At 38.2% G+C, this 15,971-nt stretch overlaps 1 protein-coding gene across 1 annotated transcript; it reads right to left on the bottom strand.

Annotated features, from left to right (window-relative positions):
- Positions 1-556: 556 nt before the first annotated feature.
- On the bottom strand, positions 557-8,957 carry si:dkey-220f10.4 (tubby protein homolog). The gene is made up of 13 exons (XM_063003782.1): positions 8,898-8,957; positions 6,513-6,669; positions 5,689-5,910; positions 4,619-4,711; positions 4,385-4,522; positions 4,088-4,096; positions 3,263-3,435; positions 3,016-3,174; positions 2,476-2,588; positions 2,282-2,396; positions 1,887-1,985; positions 784-955; positions 557-690 (listed from the first exon to the last, which is right to left on the bottom strand). Exons 1-13 carry the CDS (start codon positions 8,937-8,939, stop codon positions 557-559), a joined length of 1,626 nt encoding a protein of 541 aa, XP_062859852.1. The 5' UTR covers positions 8,940-8,957.
- Positions 8,958-15,971: the final 7,014 nt, after the last annotated feature.

A 15,971-nucleotide genomic window follows, 5' to 3' on the forward strand; every position in this document is an offset into this window, starting at 1 on the left:
TGACCATGCCATGCACAACTGTCAAGAAATAGCCATTGCCACTGGCATATTTGGGGTTCGGCTAGTTTCCCTTTTCAGAGGACTGCTATCTGGGACAGTGAAGGTGACATACGGTACATCTATTCTAACTTCTGCTCATGCAGGGTCATAGAGCTACTAAACCCACTTAGAAAAACCCCCCACTAACTTCCCTTGTTTCACAGAAGAGTACACAGTGCACACCTGTGCTGCAGAATTTATTATTTACAGTATTTCCTGCCACAAAGAGGGAAATCCAAGACAAATTTTTTGCACTGTTAACCAAACAAAGCATTTTTACACCCATACACAGTTCATGTATAAAAAGTGTGATAATTAAATTTTACAACCAAAGTGTCTAAGAACAGATTAAGCATGATAACATAGGAATAATCCATTACTGTGGATACAAGTGTTATTTAAGGCTATTACAAGATGCAAGAAATTATGTAATTTTTGTTACTTGTTCAAACAGAATTTGAGAGTCACTACTGTTAGTCCTGAACATTGCCTTCACAAACACAGTCATAATTTTTCTTCATTCACAAGCCAGCTTGCCATCAAAGGAGGACAAAGTGATGGCAAAGGCTTGTAATGCACACATGGGAAAACTGTAGTCCATAGAGAACACATCTTCCGCCACCCTTCCAAACTGCATCACAATGTAGTCCTCTAAAAGCAATAAAAAGAAGACAATAACCAATCACAATAATTAATTACAATAGCAAAAGGGAAATGTTGTAACATGTTCTGTTCACCACTCACCATTGTCAGGATGAACAATCTGAAAGTTCTTTACTGATGCCTGTGTTACTCTCCCATGGAAGTTGAGCACATAGGACTGAGTCTGCTCATTCCAGGTTGGTGATTTGTTAACAAGACAGACTAAATTTTCTTTGTTGCCATTTTCATGGCGAGTAAGAAGAGATTCAAGATCCTGAGGTCAAAGAGACATAGAAAATGAGCAAAAACTAAATTACAATGATTGTAGTTTAGAAGAAGCAAAAACAAGATATAATTTTATAGATGTGATATTCTGTTGTAATTATATGGCAGTCCAACAATAATTAAATGCTCATTTTAACTTACCACTTAATTCTGGTCAGAGTTACAGTGGGTATGGTGTCATGTGGAATACACCCTGAACAGGGTGTCAGTCCATAACTTGTTCACTTACACACTTAACCCTACAGGCAAGCTAGAGTAAACAATACACCTACTAGTTGTTTTAGGAGGTGGGAGTAAAATCACCCATGTTTATGAGGATTTCCAGGTAGGAACACCTCACAAACATTGGAAGAACATGCAAAACTCCCTACAGACTGAACTTTTTAGATCACTCACTCACTTTCTTAACCACTTATCCAATTGTGAGGAGGGGTGTGTGTGTGCTGGAGCGTATCTCAGCTTTTCAATCGCAGGGCAGACACGCATACACACATACACACACACACACACACACACACACACACATACATTCACCTATAGGGCAGTTCAGTGTCTCCAATTAACCTGACTGCATGTTTTTGGACTGTGGGAGGAAACCGGAGCTCCCGGAGGAAATCCACGCAGACACAGGGAGAACATGCAAACTCCACACAGAAAGGACCAGGACTGCCCCACCTGGGGATCAAACCCAGGACCTTCTTGCTGTGAGGTGACAGTACTACCCACTTAGCCACCATGTCGCGCTGATTGTGGTTTAGAAGAAGCAAAAACAAGTTATTATTTTAAAGATGGTAGGAAATCCTCCAGGTAGGAAATCCTCACAAACATCGGAAGAACATGCAAAACTCCCCACAGACTATACTTTTGGACTTTTAGACTATACAGTATGCGACTGACTAGATTTAAAAAACAATACTTACACTTTTTGGACAAATACTGACTCTTTCATCATTCTCATGCATGCCAGGAATGATCACGGTCATTTTCCTGGGACCTTTAAAACCCAGTACATTTTTGTCCTGTGTAATAAAGAATAACAATAAAATAAAGAGAATGATTAGTAAATATGCAGTCTTTCATTTTTTTTTATTTATTTATTATTTTCCCCCTCATATCCTGGTCACGGTCAAAGGCTTGTAGTCTATTTAGCAACACTGGGTGTGAAGTGGAAACAAGGCCCTAGTAAACTGCAGTGCATTTTATAACTATGGGCAATTTTATCTAGTTGCATTCACTGATGTGGAAAAATTGTGAAATTGTAAAGTTGTTGTTAAGTCAGATCTTTAATGAGGCCTTTATAAATTTTTCTACTTACATAACATATTGCTGCAAGCTCCTGTCGAAGTGATTCCGTTTCCTTTATAAATGGTTTCCTATCAGGATTCTCTCCATTGTCATAAACAGTGAATTTTGTTCCTAAAACATTTGACCTAAAAGACAAAACATAAATCATTTACTGCTTAAATAAATAAGAAAAAAACAGATTTAAAGATGAGTGTAAAGAATGACCTTAGTTTGCCTATGTAGCTGTTTGTGTCTCTGGATAAATCAGTAGGATCAATTGATATCAGATAGTTTGAAGTTGTGCATTTTTTCCTTTTCCTGCCAGCCATGAGAAAGACCTGATGAATAAAACAATAAAATAAAATAAATAATCATTTCAAATATGCTAGGGAACAACATTTTTACATTAGAATGATTTTACATGAACAATTTCTCCAGAATTGCTGATTCTGATTACAATGATTGTTTTAGAATTAAATTTGAGCAGTTATATTAAGTAGCACACAGCATCAGGAATTTGGACTCTTAAACACCCTGAACGTGTGAGTGTGAAAATGTGTTGCTGTGTGAGTGTGTTGTACTGCATTGGATTGATAACAGAATAGCAGGATGTATTCCTGCCTTCAGCTCAGTGTTTTTGGGTGTTGGGCCTATTGTGACACTGATAACAAAGACGTGTATAGTGAACATCAGTAAATAAATGAATTAAAAGTGTCTTGTACTAAGATGCTGTCACTCAATGGCTGGCAGTAGTTTGTCTCTAACCTTCTTTCCATCTTCCTTCTCCATGTGCAGGTAATATGTGGGATAGATTCCTTTCTCTATTCCTCTCCTGTCTCTGGTGATCCTACACTTAATAGTCACATCTCTTTGTGCAGGACGTAGAGCAAATTGTTCTAAATCCTCTGAAGACACTGGAGAAGACTGAAAAGACAAAATCCAAAATGAACAGTATATTTTTACATAAATGAAATAAAGAAAACACAATAAACAACTGTTTGACACATTTTACCCTCTCCATATCTGACAGCTCACTCTCTGAAGAGGACTTTCTGTAGTTAGAGTTTAGTGAAGCAAGGTCAGATTTATGTTTTGTTTCTTTTTTGGACTTTTTGCATGTTTTCTTCAGTGTTTTCTCCTTCTCATTGTCTTCAATTTCCTTTTCATCTCCACAATCATTTAGATCTGCAGCAACTGTAAAAGTAATAGTAAACACACCTAATCTTATCATTACACAGTTGGAAAAACAATCCGTTTTTAATCTAATGTTGTCTGATTGAATCTAACCTGATGAGCCGTAACATTAAAACCACCTTCTTGTTTCTCCTTGTAGTCCATCTGTTTCTCTGCATGCTTTGTTAGCCCCCTTTCATGCTGTTCTTCAATGGTCAGGACCCCCACAGGACCACAGTGACACTGACATGGTGGTGGTGTGTTAGTGTGTGTTGTGCTGGTATGAGTGGATCAGACACAGCAGCGCTGCTGGAGTTTTTAAATTCCGTGTCCACTCACTGTCCACTCTATTAGACACTCCTACCTAGTTGGATCACTTTGTAACATCTATTGCTGCTGTTTGAGTTGGTCATCTTCTAGACCTTCATCAGTGGTCACAGGAAGCTGGCCACGGGGCGCTGTTGGCTGGATATATTTTTGGTTGGTGGACTATTCTCAGTCCATCAGGGACAGTGAGGTGTTTTAAAAACTCCATCCACCACCCAAATAATACCTGCTCTGTGGTGGTCCTGTGGGGGTCCTGACCATTGAAGAACAGCATGAAAGGAGGCTAACAAAGCATGCAGAGTAACAGATGGACTACAGTCAGTAAATGTAGAACTACAAAGTGCTTCTATATGGTAAGTGGAGCTGATAAAATGGACAGTGAGTGTAGCACAAGGAGGTGGTTTTAATGTTATGTTTGATTGGTGTATATTCTTTCAACTTCTAGACTAATGATTGCTCCAAAAGCTAATTGGAGACAAGTGTTCCTGTAAACAAGATGAGATTGGAGATGTGTACAAAAGCTCAGTCTGACAAAATAACAAAAAATGTATGAGTCTGATGTCCAAAACACCAGAATGTTTTACAATGTTTCTATAAAGACAAAAGTTAAACATCACAGTTGTGAAATATGCACCGGTGGTGAATTTCTGCTTCTTCTTTGGTGTGGGGGGGACGGGGCTTTTTGACCAGCTTTTTCTTTCCTTTTCAACATCAACTTCAGGTTCTTTTTCCTCTGTCATGTTAAATTCCATCACTGAATCAGTCTGAATCACTACAAAACAATAAATACATTATACACAATATAATGTGTTATGTGTTTTTGATATTTTCCAGACATTTTTATTAAAAAATAGAACGTTGTTAATACTTTGCTCGTCATCATTTTTCTTTTTCTTGCCCTGTTTCTTTCCTGTTTTCTTCTCCTTCTGTTGTTCTTCCTCCTCATCATGTTGCTCAAGCACTTAAATATAACAGAGAGGAGGTTATATAAGAAAGCTTACATGTAATTTTACTGACTACACTAAAAACTGCATGTTTAACTTACATGTTTAACTGTAAATCCTCTTGGATACGTCCCTACAAGCTTTGTACTCCTGGATTTTGGGCAATTTATTTTATGTTAATGGAAAATCCTCTTAAGCTCCATCAAATAAATGAATGCATGTCAAACACCTGTACACTGGAATCTTAAGGTCTTTCTACAAATTTGTTGGGGATTTGGTCTGGTCTTTGGCTGGGCCACTCAAGGACATTCAGTGTTGTTTTGGCTGTATGCTTTGGGTCAATGTTCTTCTTGCCAAGCTTCTTCTATTTCAAAATTATTAAGACCAATGTGGTTCATGCAAAGATATTGTTTATTGCATGATATTGTCTCCTGAAAAGCTTTTACCCCTCCGCTATAAAAACACTAAACTCCCAAAACTTTGCATCCTAGAAAATATTGTGCAATTTATAGGTACTGTGCAATAACCATCTTCTTCTTCTTTTTTTCTTTAAAGTTCTTAAAACCCACATGTGTATTTTTGTATCTAGATGTGTATATTTTTATTTGTAAATACATGTGTATATATACTGTATGTGTGTGTGTGTTGATACAAGTACCATCAAGGAGATGCTCAAACATTTCATTGTGCACTGTGCAATGACAATAAAGGCATTCTATTCTATTCTATTCTATTCTATTCTATTCTATAAGATATTGTTTTATATTCTTGCCTGATCTACCTCGCTAGAATTGCTAGAAATATAAAGTTGGGGTCTGTTTTAATTATTTTCAATAAACAATAATTAAAGTGAAAAATGTTTTTACTTTGTCATTATGGGTGATGAAGTGTAGATTGATGGCCAAAAAATTGCAATTTATATCTACAGCACAGAGTATGCAAAAAGTCAAGGGGTGTAAATAACTTCCTTATCAACTGTATATCAAATACACACCTTTTGTTCCAGCCTTTTTACTGTCCACTTTCTTTTTCTTCACCTTGACTTGACTCTGTATGTGTGTAGGACTTGTTTGATGATCTGCATTTAGATCATTTATCATAGTTGGGACTGATGATGTCACCTCCTCTGGTATTACCATTGTCTGAGATGAGATGGTCAATTTATCAAGACTGATCTCCTCAATCACGTTATCATAGCCCTGTTCCAGCTGAGTGTCTGACGGGCAAGAAACAGGAGACTTATTTGAGGAGGGGTGGGTCGTATTTAAACTTATTTTATATGAATCTCACTAACTCATTCACTTTCTTAACCGCTTATCCAATTAGGGTCACGGCGTTTGGGGTTTTAATGGGCGCAAGGCACACAGTAACACCCTGGATGGGGCGATAGTCCACACATACCAGACCCATTCACCTACAGGGCAATTCATTGTCTCCAATTAACCTGACTGCATGTTGTTGGACTGTGGGAGGAAACCCACACGGACACGGGAAGAACATGCAAACTCCGCACAGAAAGGACCCGGACCGCCCCGCCTGGAAATCGACCCCAGGACCTTCTTGCTGTGAGGCGACAGTGCTACCCACCATGCCGCCCTTTATATGAATCTGTCAGGATAAATATTACCATATAAACACAGGTTAGGTTTTACTAGGTATTTTCTCGTTTAAGAACGAGAAACCTCATGGCCTTCAGTTAATCCCAAAGGTGTTTAATGGAAATTAGGTCAATGCTCTGCAGGCCAGTCAAGACATATGCTTTACATTTTTTAAATAGAAAGAATAAATATGTAAAGTGTGTGTGTGTGTGCATTTTACCATTCAAAGAAGTGTTGCTTTGGGACTGACTAATTAACAGAGCTGTGTCTTCAGTAACAGGTTTCTGCTTGCGGTTCTTTGGCCGTGCATTTTCGTTTGCTGTCATCATCTGGGCATTAGCTCGTCTTTTTTGCTGTTTCTTGATTAAAAGTGTTCGCTGTTCAGATAATCCAAAATGTTAGTTATTTAAAATGTGATGACATTAATGATTAACAGTATAGGTTACAGAAATTGGCTAGTAAGTTTCTGCAGTTATATATAATACTGAGCTGTAGGACATATAGTGAAAGGAACAGCACTTATTATTTAAAGTTAATTTATTTGTGTCTTTGTTGGGACTTTTAGAAGCTACACATTGTGTATATATTATGTATGTAAGTATGTAAGGACTCTCACAGGACCACCACAGAATAGGTATTATTTGGATGGTGGATCCTTCTCAGCACTGCAGTGACACTGACATGGTGGTGGTGTGTTAGTGTGTGTTGTGCTGGTATGAGTGGATCAGACACAGCCACGCTGATGGAGTTTTTAAACACCTCACTGTCCCTGCTGGACTGAGTATAGTCCACCAACCAAAAACATCCAGCCAACAGCGCCCCGTGGGCAGCGTCCTGTGACCGATTAAGGTCTAGAAGATGACCAACTCAAACAGCAGCAATAGATGAGCGATCGTCTCTGACTTTACATCTACAAGGTATACCAACTAGGTAGGAGTGTCTAATAGAGTGGACAGTAAGTGGACACGGTATTTATAAACTCCAGCAGCGCTGCTGTGTCTTATCCACTCATACCAGCACAACACACACTAACACACAACCATGTCAGTGTCACTGCAGTGCTGAGAATCATCCACCACCTAAATAATACCTGCTCTGTGGTGGTCCTGTGGGGGTCCTCACCATTGAAGAACAGGGTGAAAGCAGTCTAAAAAAAGAATGTAGAGAAATAGATGAACTACAGTCAGTAATTGGAAAACTACAAAGTGCTTCTATATGGTAAGTGGAGCTGATAAAATAGACAGCAGGTGTAGAAACAAGGAGGTGGTTTTAATGTTATGGCTGATCAGTATATATATTTAGCTATTAAGCTGTAGATCAGTATATATATATATATACTGATTAACATTTTTTACAGTATGCTCTTTTATTGATTTTTTATCAGGTACTTCATCCTTGTCAGGTGGATGCCCATTGCCACAAGGCAGGAACATCAATCTTTTTAAGGGCAACACACACTGATTCACTTTCTCACACCTACTGTATAGATAAGTAAGAGCTGCCAATTTATAAGGACAGAGAAGGTACATAAAAAAATCTACAAGCTGCACCACTGTGCCACCTTCTTTTGCTGTAATTATACAGTATTATTTGAATCATATAATGTTTAATGTCTTAATGTCCAGTAATACATACTTAGATTGTAACTCTATTAGCCTGTGACACACTGTAAATTATATAGTTACTGTTTTACAGTGCAATTAGGGCGGCACGGTGGCTAAGTGGGTAGCACCTCACAGCAAGAAGGTCCTGGGTTCGATCCCCAGGTGGGGCAGTCCGGGTCCTTTCTGTGTGGAGTTTGCATGTTCTCCTCGTGTCTGTGTGGGTTTACTCTGGGTGCTCCGGTTTCCTCCCACAGTCCAAGGACATGCAGGTGAGGTGAATTGGAGATACTAAATTGTCCATGACTGTGTTCGATATAACCTTGTGAACTGATTAACCTTGTGTAATGAGTAACTACCGTTCCTGTCATAAATGTAACCAAAGTGTAAAACATGACGTTAAAATCCTAATAAACAAACAAACAACATGTTGATATTTAAACAACTGCACCATGCACTTAACCTTTACAGAAAATGAATCATTTGCTTCCTATCACACGCAGGATCAAGTTCAAAACTCTTGTCACTGCTTTCCAGGCCTTTTTGTATGATTTATTATCTATGTTTTTCAATTAAAACTACACACTTGCATGTCAGCTTAGATCTTTAACTTCAGGTCACCTGACTTAAGCTTTTGTGAAATTTAGCCAGCCTCTAAATAGTTCTTTAATCAATATGTAGGACACTACCTCTTCTACTGTCTTCTTTTTGTTCTATGTACCTCCTGGTTTTGTGCTGTTTTCAAAGCAAAGTTGTTTTGCATTTTTACCAATTTATTAATGCACTTTACTTAGATTAGTCTTAGAAAACACACATTATATATTTTCAGCCTCTAGTCTACTTTTTAATATAGACTGATATTATTCTGAGTACTTTACAGAGTTGTCCCTGTTGCCGAAGAATATCCACTACATGACCTAAGGTAATTGTAAATTAGTATATATAAAGTCTGAAGTCAGCTGTCTGTTATTTAAAAGTGAAGATAACTGGAGTCAAATACTTGCCTGATTATCAAGCCTCTGCTGCCACTTTTCATGGTCTTCCATTTTTATTTGTTCAAATGTTATAGTTGCTCCCTTAAATCCTCACAATCAGCTCCACCAAAAACAGTGACATGTAAAATCCATGAACCCTGAAACACAATATGTTTCCAATCAAGTCAAACACAACAAATGTTTTATTCTCTGTCTCCAAATCTGTATCAATCCTCCATCTGTTTGTAGCAGAGGGGTAAGAAGATTAGAAGAGATAAAGGTCTTACACTGCACAGAGCTCACATAGTGCTCTCAGAGTTAATAACATCCCACTCTATTTCATTGCGTTGTACTAAAGACATCCAGTTAATTTAATACTTTTATAAATGTATAATCATTTACAATACACGCAGATTGTAAATGTTAGTTGACAATGTTACTTCATTTCAGAGTGGAATGAAACTACATTTTGCTGAAATACAAGATATTTTGGGTTACAATGTATTAGAAAGGTGTGACTATTTATTTATTAATCTTTAGAAACTTTTCCTGATTAGGATTAGGGTGAATTTTACTGATGTGTATTTTAAAAACACTGGATGTAAAGAGAGACTTGAGGTCACCACACTACTAAAGCTGAGAGTAACGCAGAATAACCAAACCACCTACTGGGATGTTTTAGGCTGGGAGTACTGTGGTACCAGAAAGAAATCCATGGTATCCAGAGGCCGTGATCAATCCTTGCTGAATGCTGCTGTAGGAGGTGGTGATGGAGGGTTATATAGCACACTCACTACCAAACTAATTCTGGACCCAAGTGCAGAGGCTGAACAGAATCAGAACAACAGGAGCCAAAAATAAGATATTTTAGCCACAAGGAACTGCGTGGCTGACTAGAAAAGGGGAAAGTAATACAGATGACCTACAGTAGTCAAGTCAAGTCAACTTTATTTATATAGCGCTTTTTACAATAGACATTGTCTCAAAGCAACTTTACAAAATCCAGGACCAACAGATACAAAAAACCCCTGTTGAGCAAGCCGAGGGTGACTGTGGCAAGGAAAAACTCCCTGAAAATTACAGGAAGAAACCTTGAGAGGAACCAGACTCAGCAGGGCCCATCCTTCTTGGGTGGCCTGGAGGATACTTTAAATAAATACACGATTTACACAGAGCATACGAACACAGAATTAAATGATCTAAAAGTTATAACTGGTAATAAATAGATAAATAGATAAATAATAATAGAGTTATTCTTCGCTGTAGTCTTCAATAATGTCTGTAGTGATTTCTTGTCATTCTTGGTGCAATTACTCCAGACCCGTCACATCCGGCAGGAGCAGCATAGTTGTCACGGCAGTCTCGACTTTAATCCTTAACCTCGGCGGGTAAACAGGTTTCCATCAGAATGCCTTTGGAGTAAAACAACAAAGAATGTAGTTAATAACGTACAATGCTAGTTGAGTAAAACAGTTTTACAGAGAGTTTTAGACTCCGGCAGCCCTAAATATTACAGCATAACTAAAAGGGAGAGCGAGCAGGTAACAAGGTCATGAAGGCTTTCACAGGACATCAGCGCCCACCTCTCCTACCCAAACCGGAGTGATCGGACAAGAGAGGCAGAACGACAGCAACCCAACATCCCTGATCACCACAAGTTTCTATGACCAAGAACCCCCAAGCTCTGCGCCTTTGTCTATATTAATCAAAAGCCTGAGAAAATAAATATGTTTTCAGTCTAGACTTAAACATTGAGACTGTGTCCGAATCCCGAATAGAGGCAGGAAGATTATTCCAAAGTTGTTGAGCTTTGTAAGAAAATGCTCTTCCACCAGCTGTGGTCTTTTTAATTTTAGGAACTATAAGTAACCCTGCATCTTGTGAACGAAGTGGACGCGCTGGGTTGTAGTGATTAATAAGTTCACTCAGATACTGTGGAGCCAGACCATGTAGCGCTTTATAGGTTAGTAAAAGTATTTTGTAATCAATGCGGAATTTAACTGGCAGCCAGTGTAGAGATGATAGAACAGGACTGATATGATCAAATTTTTTTGTTCTAGTTAGCACTCGAGCTGCTGCATTTTGAACTAACTGGAGTTTGTTTATGGATCTACCAGAGCATCCAGTTAGAAGAGCATTACAATAATCTAACCGAGAAGTTATAAACGCATGGATCAGTTTTTCAGCGTCATTAACAGATAGTATATTTCTTATTTTAGAGATATTACGCAAATGATAGAAAGCAACTCTAGTAATATTATTAATGTGTGTATCAAAGGAAAGATCTGAATCTATTGTGACACCCAAGTTTTTTACATCTGGGCTGGGAGTAACAGAGAAAGTGTTTAGGTTTAGCACCAGGTTAGACAACTTGTCTCTTGCAGCTTTAGAGCCAACAAGTAAAACCTCAGTTTTATCTGAATTAAGTAAAAGAAAATTACACGACATCCAGTTTTTATGTCGTTTACACAATCTTCTATCTTACTGATTGTGTCAGTATAATTTGGTTTGGCTGATATATACAGCTGTGTGTCATCTGCATAGCAGTGAAATTTTATGCCATGTTTATGAATAATTTCACCTAGTGGAAGCATATAGAGTGTAAATAATAGCGGTCCAAGTACCGACCCCTGTGGAACACCACACTTTACTTTTGTAGTTTCCGAGCATTTATTATTTACATAAACAAATTGCGAGCGGTCAGTCAGATATGATTGAAACCAAGAGAGTGCGAGTCCTTTAACACCTACTGTATTTTCTAGCCTATCCAGTAAAATGTTATGATCGACCGTATCAAACGCTGCGCTAAGATCTAATAGAACAAGAAAAGAGACACATCCATTATCAGAAGACATTAACAACCCGTTAACTACTCTAATTAATGCGGTTTCGGTACTATGATTGGGTCTAAATCCTGATTGAAATTTTTCATGAATACAATTTTCATTCAAATAAGAACATAATTGTTTGGAAACGACTTTTTCTAATATCTTAGAGACAAAAGGAAGGTTTGAAATTGGCCTATAATTAGCTAGTACATGTGGATCAAGATTAGGTTTTTTAATCAGGGGTTTAATAACGGCACTTTTAAACAATTTAGGTACATACCCAAGGCTAAGGGATGCATTGATTAATGTAAGCAGGGGCTCTACAATAGCTGGGAGTAAATCTTTAAGTAAACGAGTTGGAACAGGATCGAGTATACACGATGATGACTTCGATGATTTAATCAACACAGTTAGTTCATTTTGGAAGATTGGATTAAAGGAATTTAGTTGGATTAACTCGTTACTATTATCACCAATGCTGCTCGGAGTGAGTCCATACTTAACATTGGCAAGTGACACACTCTGACTCTGAAGTCGTATTTTTTTTATCTTGTCATTAAAGAATTTTAAAAAATCATCGCTGGTACAGTCAGGCGGTATTTTAGATTCAGTTTCATTGATGTTTTTAGTTAATTTGGACACTGTCTCAAAAAGGAATCTAGGATTGTTTTTATTTTTCTCTATTAGGGATGAATAATATAAAGATTTAGCTTTTATAAGTGCATGTTTATACTCAGTTAGAGCATCTTTCCAAGCAATCTTATACACCTCCAGTGTAGTGTGACGCCACTTGCGTTCTAATTTCCGTGCTGCTTGTTTAAGTGCGCATGTGTGGTCATTGTACCAAGGAGCAAGTTTTTTCTCCCTAATCAGTTTAGTTTTGAGTGGGGCTACGTTATCTAAGGTTGTGCGCAGTACGGTCTCTAGGTTTTGAGTTGCCTGATCTAGTTCTTTAGGTTCTGATGCTGATATATTTGGTAATTCTGGTAGGCAGTTTATGAACGCTGCTGCAGTTGCAGATGTAATAGTGCGCTTACATTTAAAACGATGTGGTTGCTGTATATTATTGGACAGGGACACTTCATATATTAGTAGGGAGTGATCAGAAATTAAGTCATTCTGTGGTACAATTTCCAGGTTGTCTATGTTTATACCATAAGTAAGTATTAAATCTAAGGTATGTTTACAGCGGTGAGTGGGTCCTGTTACATTTTGGGTGATGCCTAAGGATTCTAAAATAGAATCAAACGCAATTTTGAGTGGATTACACTTATCCTCATAATGAATATTAAATGAACTACAAACTGCTTTTTCTGCCTGTGGAAGCGGTTATTGCAGTTTGTCCCTTAGCAGCAACTGGAGGGTAGAAATATTACCTGCTGCACCATAGTTGTCACCCTTATTTACCTAAACTGTACTGGAAAGAGAACAATAACATCCACGCATAACAAAGGGTGGTGGTGGGGGGATGTTCGTTTGTTTTGTTTTATTAGGATTTTAACGTCATGTTTTACACATTTCGGTTACATTCATGACAGGAATGGTAGTTACTCATTACACAAGGTTATATCATGGACAATAGTCATGGACAATTTAGTGTCTCCAATTCATGTCACTTGCATGTCTTTGGACTGTGGAAGGAAACCGGAGCACCCGGAGTAAACCCACGCAGACACGGGGACCGCCCTGCCCGGGGATCAAACCCAGGACCTTCTTGCTGTAAGACGACAGTGCTACCCACTTAGCCACCGTGCCGCACTTTCTAATACAACAAAGCATATACACTATTACAATATTGGTACTTACATTATTTTTAAAATCACACATTTTCAAGCCATTTTACGTGGGGTGTGTGTGTGTGTGTGTGTGTGTGTGTGTGTGTGTGTGTGTGTGTGTGTGTGTGTGTGTGTGTGTGTGTGTGTGTGTGTGTGTGTGTGTGTGTGTGTGTGTGTGTGTGTGTGTGTGTGTGTGTGTGTGTAACATTCCATTACAAAATTGCATTTGTTTTACTTTCTGTTTGATAGGAAAGCACCAAAGTTCCCAAACCCATCTACCATACTCTCTACCATAGGTGTAACCATGCTGCCCTATTATTATATAAAAGAAAATATTGTGAAAGGAGCCTGCATTTGTGTCACACTTCACACATCACTCAATTAAAAAGTGTGTGTGTGTGTGTGTATTTGTCCATTTACTCACTCGCTCAGCTCACACCTAAAGGCTATTTAGCCAATCACCTTGATGGAATGTTTTGGACAGCTGGAGGTAAATGTAGAACCTGAAGAATTGCCATTCAGTGCGAAAAGAAGAACATGCCAAACTCCTTACCGGTAGTAGAGAGAAGCGCGCTACAGATCTCCAGTCCAGTAGATGGCGCAATATTGTGCTGCACCAGTGCACTATCATTGTTAAACGTGAAACACGGAAACTGATGGTTGTTGATCGAGTCTTATTACTTTGCGTTTTTTGTTTTTTATATCCGCGTCTTTTATAAGTTTTATTTAAATATTACAGCAAGAGAATCCAGACAGACCAGATAATAAATACATGTGTATGCTGATTACATTTAGATAAAGGTAATCGCATGTTTTATATTAAAACTATATTTGTTTTAATATTCGTGTCATGTGTTCAGCTTGAATTCATTAACCCTCAGAATTTAGAAGTGAAACAGATAGAAATGTTTTTAATTTAAGTTAACAGTATTCCGTACAGTGGCTTATACACAGTGAACGTTTATTATTGACTTTTGTATGAATGATATGAGGACAGGTGCGTTGGAACAAGGGTGTGAGATAGGACGTATTACTAAAGAAAGCCCGCAAACAGTTTGCTGAAGACATGTCAACAAAGGACATGGATTACTGGAACCATGTCCTATGGTCTGATGAGACCAAGATTAATTTGTTTGGTTCAGATGGTCTCAAGCATGTGTGGCGGCAATCAGGTGAGGAGTACAAAGATAAGTGTGTCATGCCTACAGTCAAGCATGGTGGTGGGAATGCCATGGTCTGGGGCTGCATGAGTGCAGCAGGTGTTGGGGAGTTACATTTCATTGAGGGACACATGAACTCCAATATGTACTGTGAAATACTGAAGCAGAGCATGATCCCCTTCCTCCGGAAACTGGGTCGCAGGGCAGTGTTCCAGCATGATAATGACCCCAAACACACCTCTAAGACGACCACTGCTTTATTGAAGAGGCTGAGGGTAAAGGTGATGGACTGGCCAAGCCTAAACCCAATAGAACATCTTTGGGGCATCCTCAAGCGGAAGGTGGAGGAGCGAAAAGTCTCGAATATCCGCCAGCTCCGTGATGTCGTCATGGAGGAGTGGAAAAGCATTCCAGTGGCAACCTGTGAAGCTCTGGTAAACTCCATGCCCAGGAGAGTTAAGGCAGTTCTGGGAAATAATGGTGGCCACACAAAATATTGACACTTCAGGAACTTTCACTAAGGGGTGTACTCACTTTTGTTGCCGGTGGTTTAGACATTAATGGCTGTATATTGAGTTATTTTGAGGGAAGAATAAATTTACACTGTTATATAAGCTGCACACAGACTACTTTTCATTGTGTCAAAGTGTCATTTTGTCAGTGTTGTCCCATGAAAAGATATACTTAAATATCTGCAGAAATGTGAGGGGTGTACTCACTTTTGTGATACACTGTATATATATATATATATATATATATATATATATATATATATATATATAAACGTATCTTTTCTGGCTTTGTGTTGGAAGTAGAGTAGGGTTGCTAAACATACTGTATATTCAACCCCTTTTATTTTCGTACGTCTAGTGAAATATCCACTTCAAATGTACACATATTGACACCTGACTTTGTACTAATTAATAACAATTACAACAAAATGCTTCTAATTATAAGGGTAAACAAATATGTTAAGTAAATTGGGAAGCAAACAGATGATTACAGTGCAGTGCGTTGCCTATACTGTAGTTTACAGTGTACTAGGGCTTGGCGGTATGACCAACGGTATTTTTTAAGATTCTGACGGTTTCACGGTATCACCGTATGTTTTTTTGTATGACTGGGACTTTTTATATGTCTGGGGCTTATTAAACCGTCGTAAGTACATAGAATATAAAAAGTTTTTATTTCACCATGTACATAATGAAGGTTTTGAGTACTATAAGGTTTGCTTGGCCCCACAAAATGACACAATATATGATGGAATCAGTACGTGTAAAACAGTAGTAATAAATAAAATGTTTAATGTTTATTTAATATTTAAGTATTGTACAATTACCC

This window comes from Trichomycterus rosablanca, chromosome 10 (genome assembly GCF_030014385.1).
Source record: "Trichomycterus rosablanca isolate fTriRos1 chromosome 10, fTriRos1.hap1, whole genome shotgun sequence".
Classification (NCBI taxonomy): domain Eukaryota; kingdom Metazoa; phylum Chordata; class Actinopteri; order Siluriformes; family Trichomycteridae; genus Trichomycterus; species Trichomycterus rosablanca.

Coding starts and splice junctions, on each gene's coding strand:
- si:dkey-220f10.4 (XM_063003782.1), bottom strand. CDS start 8,939: ATGGAAGACCATGAAAAGTGGCAGCAGAGGCTTGATAATCAG. Junction 5,911..6,512: donor AAGCAACACTTCTTTGAATG/GTAAAATGCACA, acceptor CTTGCCCGTCAG/ACACTCAGCTGGAACAGGGC. Junction 2,589..3,015: donor AGAAGGAAGATGGAAAGAAG/GTTAGAGACAAA, acceptor TTTATTCATCAG/GTCTTTCTCATGGCTGGCAG.